Source organism: Saimiri boliviensis, chromosome 4 (assembly GCF_048565385.1).
Source record: "Saimiri boliviensis isolate mSaiBol1 chromosome 4, mSaiBol1.pri, whole genome shotgun sequence".
NCBI classification, from domain to species: domain Eukaryota; kingdom Metazoa; phylum Chordata; class Mammalia; order Primates; family Cebidae; genus Saimiri; species Saimiri boliviensis.
Genome location: NC_133452.1, coordinates 23,970,272 through 23,989,082, shown reverse-complemented (window position 1 = coordinate 23,989,082; position 18,811 = coordinate 23,970,272). Strand labels below are relative to the sequence as shown.

Below are 18,811 nucleotides of genomic sequence, written 5' to 3'. Positions count from 1 at the left end.
CAAGATTGTGCCACTGCACTCCAGCCTAGGTGACAAGAGCGAAACTGTCTCAAAACAAAAAAAAAACCCAAACAAACATAAAATAAAAAATTAGCTGGCTGTAGTGGTTGCACTTGTAGTCTTAGCTACTTGAGAGGCTAAGGCAGAAGGATCATTTGAGCCCAGGAATTTGAGGCTGCCACTGTGAGCTATGATCACACCACTGCACTCCAGTGGGAAAGAGTGAGATCCTATTTCGAAAAAGTACCAAAAAACAAATAAAAAAAAAACCACTGTATAAGAGAAATGCTCAAAACCATGAAAATAATTATTTTGATGATATAATTCTCCATTGCAAATGATGTGCCATAACAAAGAAAACCTCCACACTATTAAAAATAACTGACAACTCAGTTACATGACTGAATGAAACTGTGGCCAGAAATATTATCTATTATATCAACTGCAATATAAAAAAGTTGATACTAAAACCTTTTTTGAAGTGGCAAGAACTCCCCACGAACAGCCTGTGGGTGGCAGCAGGCCTGTCTGAGCCTCAGCAATGGATACAGGATAGAGGTGACAGTCCTTCTGTCCAGGCTGCTGAGCTTCAGAGCCCAGTCAGAAATCTTCCTGAGTTTTACCACTGCATCCTGGCAGCACACCTCATGCTGACGGTGATAGAAATGCCTTTCTACTGGAGAAAAGTGGAGCCAGTGTATTTCTTCAGTTTGTGGTGGTATTTGGATCTGTAAAAAGGAGCAGGAAAAAAAAAAATTTCACCTAAAAATTTAACTTTCATCCCAATTATTTCTTTTCTCTTATAGTACCTTTATCAATAAAAACTTATTGTACTGACTTGGTCAATCACATCTTTCTTTGCCGACCTCCACAGTATCTTGGCAATAAAGCTGTAGAGATGCTGAGGATTCTTCTTGCAGTAAGGCCGATAGAGAAGTCGAACCCACCAGTGTTTGACACAGTAAGGTTCAATACCAAGAAAGACCACTAACCCAAAAAGATCTGAAAAGAGAAAAAGAAAGTACACTGAGAATAACTCTATTACTTCATTACTATTTTGCAGAAGCATTTCTACAGACATTACACAGCACATAAACCTTCCATTAATTAACATACAGATTGTATAGGCTCTTAAATCTGAAATTCAATTCCAAATCCATTTATATTTATTGAGCATCTATTCTGCCCTAGGTTTTTTGCTAGATGCTAAAATACTGTTAGGTTTATGGATGCATTACACAAAGCTTATACTTAATTCAAAAATCTGAAATCTCCATCAGAAGTTAAACCAAAAACCACTCAACTGAATGTGTACAGAAAGACATACATAAGAAATAACATCCTCTGAAACCAAGAGATGCAAGACTTGCTGGATCAGGAAAAAAAAATTTCTAATCACACAGATAATATGAAGAATATTCTCTGATACAATATTCCTTATACCTTTATCTAACAATTCTTCTCCTAGAAAAGCCTAAGATAATAGTAAAAATATAGGTAAGATTTACTTACACGGTGATATTCATAGCAACAATATGTAGAATAAGAATGACTCAAAGAAATAAATTATGGTAATCCCATAAAATAGAACTATTTTTCTTTTCTGATTCAGCATGCCTTGTATTTGCTAGCTTTAGAGCATGAGACTTCTTGTGCATCTCTTGACTGGGCACACTCAATTTTATATTCTATTCGCCCTGCCCCACCCACCTCACTTGACATACCCTGAACAGTTTTCCATATATTTATTTGTGATGCCTTAGCCAAGGTCTTCCTGTTGCCCAGGGTGCAGTATAGTTGCACCATCTCAACTCACTGCAGTCTCAACCTCCTGGGCTCAAGTGATCCTCCTACCTCAGCCTCCTGAGTAGCTGAGATCATAGGTGTGCACATACACCATGCCTCGATAGTTTTTAAAAATTTTCTGTAGAGACAGGGTTTCCCTATGTTGTCCAGCCTGATCTCGAACTCCTGGGCTCAAGTGGTCCTCCTGCCTCAGGATCTCAAAGTGCTGGGATTACAGGTGTGAGCCACTATGCCTGGCTTGTAACTTTCTTTATACTTTTCAGTACAGTTCAGTTTTTTCAAAATGGGCATATATTCTCTTCAGAAGCCATAAAACAGTAATAAAAATATCCTTACCACACCTACAACACCTATTCTGAAGATGATCAACAAATATTTAGACTGAATTAAGTTACCATGATGTTTGCTGGGAGTTAGTAACATCTGAAACAACCAATGCTTCACTGCTATGCAAAGGTCCACAGATTGATATTTAGCTCAGATCAATTGAACTGCTATATGCTACCTCTTCCTTCAGGTCCCAGAGCCATCACTAACAAAACTTGCCAAAATCTCAAATTCATAATCTTTTTGTATAAACATGCTTATTTTCTGGTAGTATTCACTAGGGAAACCAGTCACCATTCATGGATTTATGCAAGTCAGCAATCTTGGTATCTCCTGATCTGTCACTGAGGCCTGTTAATTTTTCCCTATCTACTTTTTTTCTGTATCTTTAGGACAAACCTAGGCCAAATCAAAAGTGCCAGCACCACTTGCCTAGATTACTTCTTATAGACAATTGATATCCTAACATCCACTCTTACCCTCTTCTAAACCACTCTCCACACTGCAAGAAGAGTGATCTTTTAAAATACAAATCTAACCATAAGATGACCCCAACCACTGTGTTTACATCATTTCAATAGCTCCTGTTCCTAAGGAAAAAAATAAAATTCTTTAACATGGTGAACAGCATCCTCCACAGTCCCATCTCTACCCACCTAGTCTCTCGATGCACCATTATCTCCCTAGCTCTTTATGCTTCTAGCCACACTGATACTATGTCTGCCATGATCTATTCACATTAATATTTTCTGTTTCCTCTACAATAGCGCATTTTTTCCTTCTCTCTTTACCTAACATATGTTTGTGTTTCAGGTCACAGCCCAGTTGTCAGTTCCTTCTGCATCCCAAGTGCATGATGCTATAGAACCAGATTTTTTTTTAATGAAACCTATTACAGTTAGAATTTTCCATTTTTTTTATTTGTGAAAGTAATCTCAATTGCCATTTAATATTTATCTAAGTATTTAAGAAATATTTTAAGGAATATATGTTTTCCTCTAAGCTGTAAGCTCAACAGATCAGGGATCCTATTCACTTTTGCTCATCATCTGCTATGGTTTTAATGTATCCCCCAAAAGTTCACGTGTTAGAAGCTTAATTTCCAATGAACAGTATTAGTATTAGGAGGTGGGGCCTAGTAAGATGTGACTTGGTCACGAGCATGGAACCCTCATGAGTGGATTAATGTCATTATTGTGGGAGCTGGTTAGCTATCTCAAGGGTTGTTTGTTATAAACCAAGTCCAGCCTCCAGTGCTTCTCTGTATCTCATGTACTCCTTCCACCTTCCACCTTCGACCATGGGATGATCCTTGCCAGCTGCCAGTGTCATGCTCTTAGATGTCCCAGCCTCTAGAATTGTGAGTTAAATAGGCTTCCCTTTTTTGTAGTTATCTAGTCTGTGGTATCCTAAAAGCAAAAATCTGTTAAGATTTATCCTACCTCACAAAGAAATAAATGAAATACATAAATAATAATAAATGAAATAATAAATGCATCACAAAGTACTTATTTAACTTCGACACTTTCAAAGACACTAAAATAGGTAAATGACTACATAAATGAAAAATAAAAACAAAAGCAGAAGTAGAAGCAGCTATCATTCATCGAATATTTAATATTTGCTAAGTACTGTGCTAAATCCTTTGTAAACTTTATTATAATTACTCTTTAAAACACCTTATTTTATAGATAAGAAAAATAAGGACTTACATGTTTAAGGAATTTATTTATGGTCACACAACTAATAAGTCAGGATGTAATATAACCAAGGTTTATATACTTCCCAAAGTCAATGCTTTCTGTATTATACAAACAAATATGTTATGTAGAAAAAGGGTGTGTTGGGGGGTAGAAGGAGTGGAATTGTTCTTCCATATTTGACATTCCAAGTAGATGACCTTATTTCAGTCTGGCAATTTCTGGAGACATTTCTGGGTGTCAGAATTGTAGGAGTGCTACTAGCCATCTAGTGGGTAGAAGCTAAACATCCTAAAACATACAGGACAGTTCCCAAAGAAAAAGAATTATCTGGCCCCAAATGTCAATAGAGCCAATGCTGAGAAACCCTAGTTTAGCACAAAAAGAAAACAAATGAGACTTCCATGTCCAAATACAACACAGTTTAAGTCATGAGGAGACTAACATTCCCAGTGTGACAACTAGAAATAAAACATTTAATTGTAAGAATCATAAAGATACCAGAGATATGGAAGCAAGAGGAAAAGACAAAATTCTAGAAAACCTAGAAAAGCTCCTTTGGAGCCGACTTGGAACATGAGAAAAACTTGTCTAGTGCAAATATATATACGGCTACACATACATATCAAAATTTTCAAAGGTGCTATTTTAAATATTTGGTTACATTATATGTCATTTATACCTCAATAAAGTTCAAATAGCTTAATAAAGCTGGTTTTCAAAAAATTACTCAAGAATTTGTTGAATGGTGACAGGGACTCAAAACACTTGCCAACATCTTACATCTCCAAAAAAATATATCTAGGGAACTAAGAAATGTTTGCTCATATTCTTTCAACATTAAAATTAGAAAAAGTAACTCTGATAGTCATGTACTCTTTTCTATACTCTCTCAGCTAACTTTTGAGCTGAGTAAGATCTTAGATCTTATTAACGCCTAAAGATTATAATTTTGACAGTTTGGAAATTGTAAATATTTTAAAATATTTCATGTTTAAAAAAACATGAAAGGAGACCAATAAATGTGGTCCTTTACGGAACCTAATATTATTCTATAAATACGTATCTAAATGTAGCATTTAAGTTATGCAAATATTTAAATATATACTAGAAAATATTACTAGAAAACCTTTCCCTCCTAAAAATAATCATTGGAAAACACTGCATTTAGAGGTTTAAGTAATGGGTGCTGATATTTTTGCTTTTAGTGGAATAAGTTTTCCTGCTGAAAACAAACATACGAAAACTTGGATTTTCAGAAAGATAAGTTTTAAAGATGAATATTTACTATGGAACTTCCAAGTATATTTAAATTTTGTAATTTAACTAAATTTTTTTTTTTATGTTAATATTTATAGTGTGCCAGAAAGTATAATCTTTGCAACTATTTAGATGATGAAACTTTGAGGTATCAACTTAAAAGTTATGTGAAGGGGTATATTGTTTTCCAAAAGTCTTTCTTTTTTTTTTTTTTTAAATCACTTTTGTTTTTTTATTAGATATCCTCCTATGAAAGTAATTACTACAACTTTCTTTCACTACCTAATTTTCCATTTGTATATTTAAAGCCAAATCCCAAGAAATAAAGCAAGTTTTTCTTAATACTCAGAAATGTAATGAAGAAATATATCTGTACATCAAAATATTATATAGTTTAACCAAAGTATTATTTTATCCCATCAAATATTTAATATAAACATAAAATACTTTTTAACTTCAAGCAACCATACTTGCTAAGTTGGGTCTTTGTCAAGGCATAGGCGCTTAATGAGTATATAGTTTAATCTGAGGCTTTCAACCCTTTGACCATGAAAATGAATTCCAAGGAATTAGCCAAATTCTTTTTTCTCTCTATTCAAAATTTAACATTTATCTTATTGCCTGTTTTTTTTTTTTTTTTTTTTTTTTAAAGAAAAGGAAGAAAGAGAAAGAGGAAGAGGGAGAGAGGATGGGGGTATTGCTTTATTGCCCGGGCTAGAATGCAGTCTAAATATGGGTATGCCTGTAATTGTCCTTAATAATGGAGACATGAAAGAAAATGAGGGAAGAGAATAGCAAACAAGGAGCCAACCAAGATTTCTTTTAAACTTCTAAGTTGATATGATGTGGTACTGATAAGAGTGTATATTTTGTATATTTAAAGTGGAGAGTTCTATAAATGTTAATTACATTTACTTGTTCCAGATCTGAGTTCAAGTCCTGAATATCGTTGTTAATTTTCTGTCTCATTGATCTGTCTAATATTAATGTTGAAGTCTCCCACTATTATTATGTGGGAGTCTAAGTCTCTTTATAAGTCTTGTATGTCTGCGTATTCCTGTATTGGGTGCGTATATATTTAGGATCTTTAGCTCTTCTTGTTGTTGCATTGATCCTTTTATCATTATATAATGTCCTTCTTTGCTTCTTTTGATCTTTGTTGCTTAATTGTAACTTCTGCTTTTTATTTATTTATTTATGCTCTCTGTTAAACTAAATTTTAATAACAGCTTTTAGAGAAATATATAAAACAAGATTTAGTTAAACTTTTTATTTTAGATATTCACAACTTGAATACAGGTTTTAAAAATGCAGTGTCTGTTCTACGGAAAAAGTGACAATAACATTAATGCAGAGGGATCATTTCAATGTATGTGTGGAGAGGAGGAAAAAATCAGACACAATCTAAATATCCAAGAAGGGGAATGGTTCAAGGAATAATGATATATACATATAGTGTGATATTATGAGGCTACTAATAACTTTCATAATTACTAAAATTATGGTCCTAGTATTTGTGTATTCACACAATAAAAACTACAGTCTCCATTTTTATAGACACAGTCAATTGAAATTAATTCCCTTTCTCCCTTTTTCTGCCTCTCCTCCTTCCCCGCTCCAGCCTTTGCTTCTTTTTGGTTAGCTTCTTTCTGTTTTCTACCTACGACTTTGGAACTCTAATTCAAACTATATCTATGCTGTTTAGGAAGGTACAATAATTGCTCAACTTAAGGCAATGAGACCTCTTACTATGTATGTGTCCCAATATACACAAACAGAAAAATCACCTGAGTCCCATTTAAAAAGATAAATGCTTGAAACTATTAGGTCAACTATAGAGACATGATTCATCACTTCAGTAAGGATTGCAGCAAAGGTTAAGCATAACAATACTTTTTTCTCTAAAAAATGAAGCTTTTCAAAATCATGCAATATGTGAGGAAACCATACATTACCCTCTAATCCTCTCTGTACTGGAGTGCCACTGATACACCACCGATTAATCCCACTCAAACGCTGGGCCATTTCCGCAGCCTGATAAGAGAGAAAATGAAATAAAAACAAAACCCAGAAAACCACAGGAAGAGCAAAGAAGTCAGGTATACTCATGAAAAACAGCCCATTAAAAGCTACACTTCTGGTGAGATGTACCTGCTTTTATTTAACAGTTATCACATTCAATGTTGAATGTTATATTCAGTGGACCATCTTCCAGTACAGTGGCTCTCATTAGTGGGAGGCTGCCACGCGGTCCCCTAAAATAGAGGGGTAGTTCAAATACCTATAGAATGAAAAAGCCCCTGAATAAAACTGATCCATGCCCTACATCACTCCATCCTCCAGATACGCTAATAGATGACTCATATTTTCAGTTCAGGTTATAGACTGGCCAAAGACAGCAGAATAAAGACATGATACTCAAAGGCTGAATCAAAATTCTGTCCTCTAAAGAAGGATTTTCTGTTAACATTTTGGCCTCTGATTTAAAAAACTATCAAAGTCAACTTTGGCTTAAAGCTATCAGAGGCTACATGATGAGCTCCCAGTTAGCAGAAATGCTTATAAAAGTTCCTAAATGCAGTTTAGTTTGATCTGCATCATACATAAAGAGACATCTTACTGAAAAATACGTATTTCATATAAAGTAATGATTTACAGAGTACAAAACTAATTTCAAATGGTTATGTAGTTCATAGCACAAGAGAAAAGCACAAGTAGTGTTCCTGCAGGTTAATTATACTTAAAGTATTAAACTATTCAAGTTCCCCTAATTCTTTTCTCCCTTCTTCCCCAGCCCTCAAAAGACTTTGCAGAAACTCTCACTTTTACTGCAGGACATTCAACCATCTGAGCTTCATCAAGGCAAATCCTCCACCACTCCACGGCTACTAGGGGGCTTGGGATAGCCATATAGCGCTTCTGGTTCCGTAGGCGACGTCCATCCTCACTATTACTATGTGGGATATCAACATAATTTAATTCTGAACGAAGTACATCATAGGTGATGATAACTATATCCTGTTCTGCCAAAAAATGAGGTTGTAAAAAGCCATCTTTCTTCACTCCTTGATATACCTAGGAAATAATCAATATAGGCAGTTATTGCAAAAAGGCTCACTAAAAACAATAAAATATTCACTCATTTATACTCTTACTCAGTCCTCACTATTTTCTTAGGAGCATTCATGCTATGAGACAGGTCCCATACCTGTTTAGAGAAGGATATATTTTAGTGTGGAAGATGAATTACATAACCAATGTGCAAGAAACTGTAATAAATAGAAATGTGACAGTATCTTTGCGAAAAGATGAATTCAGTAGCAGAGAAGGTGAAATCACAGAGGAGTTAAAACTTGGGGTATATCAAAAAGGTTCTCATAGGTGGCAAAAAGAGAAAAGGGCTGTATGTATGTAGGAGGATGGAATCAATAGCAATGTGAAAGCACAATGGTATGAAAAACTAGAACAATAAGAGCTATTATTTATGAAATGCCTTTTATGTTTCAGATACTGAGCTACGCATTATCTCCAAACTTCAACAATAATTCTGTTGGTAGTTGTTAATATTTCTATCCCACACATAAGGAAAATAAAAGTGACTTGCTCAAAACTGAAAGAACTAAGACTCAAAGGTTTGCCTACCCACACAGAACAGAGCTTCTTAAGAGCAGAAATTGTTTTACTTATTACTGTATTCTCCATGCCTATGTAGAGTGGATGAAATATAACAACCTTCAGTAACATTTGCATGGAAACGAAGAATGAAAGTAGTGAAGAGTACTAATATTAGGAAACAATAACATTACTATGTGCCCAATAATTTAGGAAATCATATTTGCTAGATACTATTTTTCACTGGATATTATTTTTAAAACTCAGCACAGTTCCTGGCACATAACAGATGGTGAATAAAGATTTGCTGTATAAGTAAATTCTTATTTTACAGCTGAGGTAACTGAAGCTTCACAGGATAATGCTGGAGTTAAGAGATGGCAGATCAGATAAGAAGCTCCTATTACACAGTGCTGCCTTTGGATTACATTTCTCTCTGAAGACTATAAATGCTTATACCAAGATTTTTTTCATTTACATAATCAAGATTTTTTAAAAAGCTCTCACATTTTTATATTCAAAATGCTTTAACGGTGAAATTCTGACGTTAGAAAAGAGTAACACTATACTATTTCTTAGTCTCAATATTTTTCTTTAAGCTTTGATTTAACATTACTATTAAATCATTCAGTTAGTTTTGAGGATAAACAAAGAAACAAAGATGAGAAAACTATCATGAAGAAACAACACTTATATTTCCTCTCCCTCTTTAGTCCACAGTGGCCTTACCAAGACTCGAAGAGACGATGACCTCACGTGCCTGTTGATCTCATCTACCCATTGGTGACAGATAGAACTTGGAGAGATGATCAGAGTTGCTCTTGTTGATACTGGCTCCATTGCAACAAGGCAGTGGGGGCAGTAAAAAGGCTTGATCTTCAGATTTTTCTCATCATAATTCACACACTTTGCATGCTGCCATAGGTGACACTTCAGGCACTGAACACGAGGCTTACGATCTATCTGATCAAGTTCACCACATATGCACTCAAAGCGATAATCAGAGGTGTCAAAGGGACTCATGATATTAGAAGGTGGCACATCACTCTCAGCAGGATGTAGAGATTGGGCACAGTCCTCTGTTTCAAGTTCTTGGTTGAATTCAGATATACAGGTATTTTTAGACATAGCAACATCAGTTATTCCAGAGTCACTAGTAGCTGGACCTTGTGAATTGGGATTGATAAAAGATTGACTTTTTCCTTTTTTTGTGGATGGAATAGGCTTTTTCCTCAATTTACTACGATTTCTCCGGGACTTATAATAATAATAGTAAGGATCATCATCATCATCATCAGAGGTGTTCGATGGCAAGTATTCAGAATCTGTGTCCTTGTTCCCTGATTTTTTAGATTCTTTCTGAGTTTTCCTTGGACTCCCTAATGCCTATGAGAAAAATATTTAATTAATTTATTTCAACATAGTTGCATTTCTGAAATTAAACTCCTGACTTTACGTAAGTATTTTATATAAAAATCTAGCAGCCAGTCTTTGCTACCCTTTTCCCTGAGGAGAATCATTCCTGATAAGTGGCTTTCAATCTGCCCTCTGTAAGGACCCTCACTTTAGTCTGCAGATCTCAAAACAAAAGGAAGGCTCTACAAGCGCACAAGATCTGGAGAGATGAAAGATTAGAAAGATAAAGGAAGCTACTAATATGTTGTTATTAATCTACTATGATTTATAGTCTGCCTCAATCAATACAAGACTAGTACTTTCAAGTACATACATATACAAATTAGGGCAATTACAAAAATACCAAGTAGCAAAATATAGCATCCAAAGAAAGTAAAAGATAATGCAATGGTTACTGCAATTAGCAAATAGATTCCTTCTTTCCTTCCCCTTTCTACCTGTGTCCTCTCTTGCAATTATAAACAGTTTTATAACATAGAGGGAATATGACAGGCAGGTAGGTAATAGAGACAGCTTCCTCCAAGTGAGATCAGAACTGAAGTCAAACAGGGGAGTTAGGACACAACATGTAATCAATGGCATTAACTGAGGGAAATTTTCTAGTTTTGGCAGCAGCACGGTTACCAAAAGCAGATTTCATTGCTGTATTCTATGCTACCTGAGGGTATTGACTCCCTACTCCAGGAAATGAATTTTTTGTCCTTTTCATGGTGGCCAAGCTGGTAGCTCCACATTTTAACTTGTTACCATCAGTCTTCAGTTATGTCTGCAAATATTATAACTATTTTCCTAAAAGCAAATTGAAATTACTGGCCCAACAAAAGCAGTTTTCTATCAAAATGCAGGAATTTTAAAAAGATAATAATATAAGGAAAATGAGAATTTATATAAAAGATTTGAAATTATGTAACATGCAATGCAAATTTCAGGTATTATTAATATTTTTGAAATATGGAACAAACTTTTTAACTGCTGACAGCAGCATAAGAATGCACAAGGCCAGGCTTGTGGTGGCTCACCCCAGTAATTCTAATCGAGGCTTTGTGAGGCTGAGGAAGGATGAACACTGAGGCAATCAGTTTAAGAACAGCCTGGGCAAAATAGTGAGACCCCCACCTCTACAAAAAAGAAAAATTAACCAGGCATGGTGGCCTGTAGTCCTAACTACTTGGGAGGCTAAGGCAAGATGACAGCTTGAGCATAGGAGTTCAGTGCTTCAGTTAGCTATTGAGGGACTGTGCTAAGGAAAAAAACTTTTCTTCCCGAGTCCACTACGGGCATGGTTTCAAAGGCAGGAGCTTCCCAGCACCAAGCCTCCAACCACGCCCAAATCTGAAAGGTAAAGTTATTTGTCTAACTTTCCCCCTCGAGGGCTGGGTAGAAGAGCCAAGTGAGCTTCTTTGTTCAAAAAGCCCGCAGAAACCTCTGGGAAGAGGCGGTTCCATTGCAGACCAAGTAGCCAATCTGGTATCAGAGTCAAAGACAAATCACTCCAGAGGAAGTTTGAAAGAACTCCTCTCATTGGACAAGAACATGAAGGGGAGGGAATAACTCAAGGGTTAACCAAGCCCGATGCTCCTTACCTATAGGGATACCTCGCTTGTATCCCCTCCCATGGCAGCATGGGAGCTGCATCTCTTTTTATTCTCTCTCTCTCTTTCTCTCTGCCTAATAAATTGTTCTCTGCAAAACTCTTTGGCTCCACGATATTTATTCCAACAATAAGCTCACTGCACCTCCAGCGGCCCTTTCCCCACTCTTGGGATAAGAGGGCCAAGGGCCTGGGCACATCGGGTAACTGGGAGCGTTCCAGGAGCCCTGGCTCCCTCCCACAGCTACACTATGACCACTGCATTCTAGCCAGGGCAATAGACAGATGCCCTGTCTCTTAAAAAATAATAATAAAAATAATACAGAAGACGCTTTAGACTCTTATGATATGCTTAGCCAACAAATTTTATAATTCACTCAAAAGTATCTGAGTGTTTTTTACGTGCCAAGCACAATACTCTAGGTTTAATGATAACCAAAATAAAGTTACTCTCATGAAGTTTACAACCACAAAGAAAATATGAGTTACAGATCTAAGTACTTTTCCTAAAAATTTTGTTTTTTATCTTTAGATTGTAAGAGTTTCAGTATCAAGGTGGGATCTGTCAATGTACTCGCTATCACATACATGCAGCTAATATTGAGCTTAACTCAAGCTCTGTTACCTGCTTTTTTGTTTTATCACATATATCCTCTTCCTTGTAATTCTTTCCCAATGTAAAAGTCCCAGAGAAACCATGGCCTTTGATCTGTTTCACAAGACCTTCGAAAATTAAACATTTCAGCATCCGTTTCAAAAGACTCCTGTTCCGTTGAACATCGTATCTGTATATAGAACTGACATATTTATAGATGGAAAGGATGGACACTCCTTTTTTTCCATTCATTTCTTTCACAGCTGTCAGGATCATCACACGTGTAGCTAAACGTAAAAGGATATGCTAACTCAGTCAAAATAATTAAAATGAAAAGAAAGTAAAACTTGGTTAATCTTAATCTGCATGAAGACTGAGTTAAGAAAAAAAATCAAAGATTTATTACAGTGTAGTCCCATTTTGAAAAATAAGTAATAAAAATGTATCTCAGCACAAGAAACAAATTACTGTACTAGAAATAATTGAAGGAAGAATTACTAATATTCAATTGTTAATACTACAAAACAATAATCATTTAAAATTATAAAAGAAAACTTCACCATTATTTAAGTATCCTCTACTGTTAGTATGAGAAACATTCATTTGCTAAAAGATAAACAAAGCTTGGTTTAAATTATAACCTAAAGAAATTTAAATGTAACAAGACTGAGCAAGAACTACCGGGACCAAACAAGTCAAACAAAAGAATATATCTTCACTTTTGTTAAGATATTATTACATGTAATTAAAATCATTTATGAAAGCATGTAACTGTAAAAACAATTATTCATAACAATTATAAGATATCTCTAAGGATGGTATGAACTTTAGCAAAGATCACTCTAAGAAGGTATTTCCTTTAAGATATGTCATACTTACGAGGGCACTGAACTTTTTCTTTTGGTTCAAATGCGATATTATGGATTTCTGTCTCTTTCACTTTTCCTCCAAAATAATGTGATGGAATAAAATAATTCACCACTTTTCCCTGATATAAACAACATTCAGCAGTTACAAAGTGTTTTGCTTTCAGTATTCTGAATTGCTTACTGAAATTAACTTTCCTTCTTTATCAAAATGCAAAACAGGTGTTAAAAAAAAAAACTGCAAGAGAAAGGGCCAAATATGCTACAGACATATACATACCTTTTTTTTATTTCTGAGCTTATCGCTAGAAATCACTTATCTTAAATTACCAAAATGTTATGTGTGGAACCTCTGAAATTAATTTTTAAAGGTATATTTAAATATAAAATTAACCCACTAAATTTACAGTAATATGAAAGTAACTTGGAATTAAAATAGTAATGAGCAGGAAATCTCAGAAAGAAGTTACTGATAGTTAAGTTAATATATTCCAAGTCATTTTTTCTACAAAAAAAAAACATATTTTTTTTTTATTTCCTACTCAAATCTGAAAGGTTAATTCTGCAAACTTGACCTTACTGAAAGATAACATAATGCTAAAGCTGTGAGCCTGGTGGGTCCTAGATGTAATTAATTATGGTTATACCTTTAACTACTGCCTTCATTTCAGCAAGTTTTAATGAAATGACTTCAGATTTCATTACTGGAAAACTGAACTATACACTATATTTGCCTTAGTGGATGTTATTTCTGTAAACTCTAAAATTTGTATTTTTAAACACAAAGTATTTTGGGACAAGGACTTCAAGTCTGTTTCATTTAGCAATATTTTGACTAAGCTACCTGTTCTTTAACAAAGTTCTAATAATTTGGCTCTAAGCTGTATATGTCTGAGATTTGTAGAATATTTTTCAATAGCTCTTAAAAATATTTAGTGGTAATATGGAGACTTCTATTAGTGACAAAACATTTGAGGAATCAATAGTACTTTTGTAAAGGAGTTTCTCTGCCAACTAGAAGGAAGTTTAGTAAGTGACTGCAAATTTTCTTCCTAGTATGACAACATCATTTAATAAATAAACCTTCTGGGTCACAAATAATCCCATTCCCTCTGCCCAGTTGAAGTTAACTAAGCACTAATATAAATCATTACCCACAGAGTGAACAGAAAGTGTTGACTTAAGTGCCAAGCAAATGTTCAACATATGATGCTTTTTGAGAACATATGTCCCTTGCTTTTCCAAGTACTACCGTACTCTTCCTACCTCAGGAAGAGTGAGAGCATCTTGTTTGACATCTTGTCGAGTATGTGTCAGAATTAGAGCCAAAACCTCCACTGTCTTTCCAAGACCCATCTCATCTGCTAAGATTCCACCAAGCAACTGAGGCCCAGAATTTGGGTACTCACGAATGATGCTAAGGAAAAAACAAGAGAAATCACATCATAGGAATCTGAATATAAATTATACTGTTCCTAGTTACTTTTCCTAAAAAGAACTAAAAGCAATGCATGAAGTCTAAGTTTACTGAAACTATATTTTAGGGTGAAACAATTCAAACCGTAGATTATGAACATAAGAACTGTGATAACCCAAAAAACTGCCTAAGCTGACAAGTCAGTCTGCAGAAATGAGTAGTAGTTGAAAGAGAACACACCTGCCTTCTTTCTATGATCTTTATGAATCTATGAATAAAAAAATTACTAAGGGCAATATAACTACTGATTCATTCATGAAGAAAAAAGAAAAACTGGCACCATAATAAACAAGATGATATTTTTACTTAGAATAATAATCTCTTTAAATATTGATAACTAAGCACCTTACGTCTATTATTCCAAAATCATTTACTGAAAAATGACAAGTGCTATTAATTATAAATCTATCCTATCCATAAAGATGTCTAATTAATAAGACTTTACCTTTGACTCCTTCATGAGATAGGGCCAAAGTTATAGTTATGCTAATGATCTTGGACAGTTTTTCATTACATGTATTTTTTAAATAAAGCATATAAGTAAAATTTTGCCTTACCAGCCTGTATATGGATTATAGTAGAGTTTCAAACCCTCAGATGTAACAATCTCTCTCCATAAGTAGTGTAGGGCACTTTCTAGAGAAAAATATAATAACAAACTTTTGTTTTCCCTCTGTCAGATAATCACATTAAAACAAGAATAAGTTAACAGTGAGAATACTCTGACATAGTGATACCCATATTCTTGTGAAGTCTCATTCTGAAAAAGCCACATACTTAACATATGAGTAAAAAGCTAAATGTCACTCTATTTCCTTTCTTCTGATACTACTCTTTAGCTCCCTTTGTTTTGGTCACAAATCTGTATCAGCAAATAATAAGACAGAAAAGCAAAGTGTAGCAAATTACAGAGAATTAACAGGAAAACTAATACACATAACCAGCTCCTACCTGATAAGTCTATTTTTAATAAATCTTGCAATAAATTCTATGAAGTCTTTGAATAATTCAATAGGCATATGCTAGTGGGCTAACGCATTTACCTGAATCAGACCTGACCACTTCTACAGGTCTGAGAGTGGGAAGAAAGGTTTAACTGAGAAAAAAATATCTAAAACCATAACTCGGAAGTGCTGAATTTGCTTCTATCAGAATCTTCCACTATCCTTCCCCTTAATATTTAACTTATTTAAACCAACTGCCAAATAAGTAGCATGTTTCTACCCACCAATGAAACACCAAGTAATTCTCAGTCACCTTCTTTAGAGATAACAGATGGTTTATATTTTTATCTGATAGAATAAAATGACCATTAAAAATTCAAAAAACTACAGATGTTGGCACAAATGCAGTAAAAAGGGAATGCTTTCACACTATTGATGGGAATGAAAATTGGTACAATCTCTATGAAAAACAGCATGGAGATTTCTCCATGAACGGAAATCTATCATTTACTCCAGCAACACTACTGGGTATCTACCCAAAGGGAAACAAGTCATTAAATCAAAAAGACACCTGTGCTTACATGTTTATTGGAATACAAATTCACAATTGCAAAGATATGGGATCAATTTAAGTGCCTAGAAATCAATGAGTGGATAAAGAAAATGTGTGATGATGGGGGCAGGTGTGTATACACACCATGGAGACCATGGAATAGTACACAGCCATAAAAAAGAATGAAATAATGTTTTTTGCAGCAACTTGGATGAAAATGCAGACCATTAAATCTGAAGTGAAGAAACTGGAACAGGAAAACAAATACCACATGTTCTTTCTTACAAGTGTTAGCTAAGCTATGAATACACAGTGGCATACAGAATAGTATAATGGATACTGGAGACTCAGAAGGGACGTGAGGGATGAAAAATTACTGAGTGGGCACAATCTACACTATTTAGATGATGGGTACATTAAAAGCCCAGACTTCATCACTATCTAATTCATCCACGTAACCTAACACCACTTTTAACCCCAACGAAGTTATTGAAAAAAATACAAGAATAAAGAAGTGGCATAAATCCCTCCTGTAAAATGACTACTTTCATAAAAATTTTCAATAGATGTCATTTTATTACTTATTAAAAAGAAAAAATGTAAAATCTAGGAAAATTAATCACCTAAGTCTCCTACTTTGGTAAATTTGCTTTCTGTCACTAACATTCACCATTAAATTGTGAGAAGTTTCTTGCAGATGGTCAATAAGATTCCCACTTGACCAGATTTTAAACAGCAACTCTTTGTTTGAAAGGAGCGTAAAAAAAAAATTTCCCTGGTTTTAAAAAATTCCTATTGAGGGAGTCTTTGATTTCCTTTTGTCAGGAAAAACCAGTTCAAACTTTTATTAATGAAGAAACCCACAAATTATTTTTCTTAGATTTCAATTTTGAAGAATTTCTTAGGAAATAATTTTGTTTATATATAAACAACCGTTCTATCTTACATTTTCAGCACATTTATTTTAACGATCAATTTCTCCCTACCCTAATTGTCTCTCATATAATCTCTCTAATCAATCTGCTTTTCTTTAAACATCTTATTCTTACCAGTAGCAGGAGTGCTTCTGAAACACTCTTGTTGTAGCATCCAATTGACAGCCTCTCTTTGGTAGGGTCTCAACACAGGGATCAATGCAGGATGCTGAACATCCACTTGGATAGACCGTGTTTCTTGCTGATGTGTTTGTTTCACAAAGTGATACAGCTCGTCAATGTCCTGTCCCTCTGGCTCACTTTCTGGATCATCTTCATCCTCTTCCAACACATCTGTACATCACACAACAAACGTTCTCAAAAACTGATACACCATTTCTAATTATAAGCAATTCTTATTCTAAGAGCATATGATGAACTTGCCCAACTCTGGGGCCTTGTTTAGTGTGTTCTGTCACTGTAAGGCCCTATCTTTTATTTCTTCATTAATCAAAAATCTACTCATCCATTCTTTAAGAAAGTTTATCTGCCTACTTTTTCCATGGCATTTTCTTTTTTTTCTCTTTTGCTGTGCAATACTTTTATATCCTGGCTATAACATTACTACACTGTAATCTATCTGGTACTGCAATCATTTACGTGCACTGGTCCCTTTCCCAGTGAGACAAAGGCAAAGTTATTAACTTCTGTAGCCCCTTAGAGAATCTAACATGTAGCTGACATGTCTTGCCTATTGGATATTTTATGAACATATGAGGAACTCAATGTGAATACCATTTGAAGTTTATACAGGAACAATTTATTTCACTTTTACAATTTTAACATACAAAGTCCATATGCAGACATAACTGTTCTATGTCTAATAAGTAAAGGGTTCTCATTTTATTTCTTATGCTAAAAAAGGATAGGCATTTGGTAGCAGTAGCAGCCATCTGGAAGACAAGTGATTATGCTATTGATGCAAAGTTGTAAAAACACTAATTTCATTTGGTGAGCACAATTGCTCTGTAGATTTATGTTTCCTATAACATAAAAAAATAAAAACCTTGAACATATTTACAAACTCCTTTCAGCTAATAGTTCTTTATTTAAAACCTAATTCTTTCAAGGTGAAAAACTATACCATTTATTTCTGAATTGCTTGCAAAAAGGCCTATACACTTTTATAGGACATACCTCATAAATTCCAAAACTAAAAATCGCACCAAAAAAATGTACGACTTTTTTTCCAATAAAATATATGCAACCTAAAATTTCCAAAACTTCATACTTAATGTATAGCTATATGCTTGGTTGTCTTAGAATTTTACTATAATTATAAAATCTAAGATTAATAGCTAAATTAAGTTTTCCTTACATATCAGGCTTTAAAATGTACAAATTGTGATATTTGTAAAAGGCCATAACTTTAAAAATTCTAGATGTACTTAAATTTATTCCTTTTAATCCCAAAACCAGAGATTTCCTCATTTAAAGTACTTATCTTGCAAAATAACTTACTATTACTGATATTACAAAGCATTGCAAAGAATGTACCAGAGAACAATCAAAGTTAAAAACTGATTTTCCAAAAACTCCAGTATGATAATGTTCTATAATTTGCACCTGAAATAATGCTGACCCACCATAAGCAGAACTTGGAGAATTTGGGCTGTTTTTCCGATAGTGTTGATGAGCTGCACCACACCATCTACACTCTCCCGTGGTGACCAATGGCAGACAAGTCTGA

The 18,811-nt window shown here is 34.5% G+C and overlaps 1 protein-coding gene across 4 annotated transcripts in view; it reads right to left on the bottom strand.

Moving 5' to 3' along the window:
* Positions 1–18,811, bottom strand: part of SHPRH (SNF2 histone linker PHD RING helicase) — an 85,815-nt gene that overhangs the window by 55,307 nt on the left and 11,697 nt on the right. For all 4 annotated transcript variants that reach the window (XR_012517161.1, XM_074397316.1, XM_010337528.2 and 1 more), the window contains exons 4-13: positions 17,197–17,415; positions 15,208–15,286; positions 14,440–14,590; positions 13,187–13,295; positions 12,338–12,594; positions 9,435–10,091; positions 7,917–8,168; positions 7,049–7,127; positions 839–1,002; positions 472–728 (exon numbers count right to left, since the gene is read on the bottom strand). Coding sequence is in view for 3 of the 4 variants with exons in the window: in XM_074397316.1 (XP_074253417.1) it covers positions 472–728; positions 839–1,002; positions 7,049–7,127; positions 7,917–8,168; positions 9,435–10,091; positions 12,338–12,594; positions 13,187–13,295; positions 14,440–14,590; positions 15,208–15,286; positions 17,197–17,415 (2,224 nt within the window). In the remaining variant the exon portion in view is untranslated. The remainder of the gene's footprint in view (positions 1–471; positions 729–838; positions 1,003–7,048; positions 7,128–7,916; positions 8,169–9,434; positions 10,092–12,337; positions 12,595–13,186; positions 13,296–14,439; positions 14,591–15,207; positions 15,287–17,196; positions 17,416–18,811) is intronic.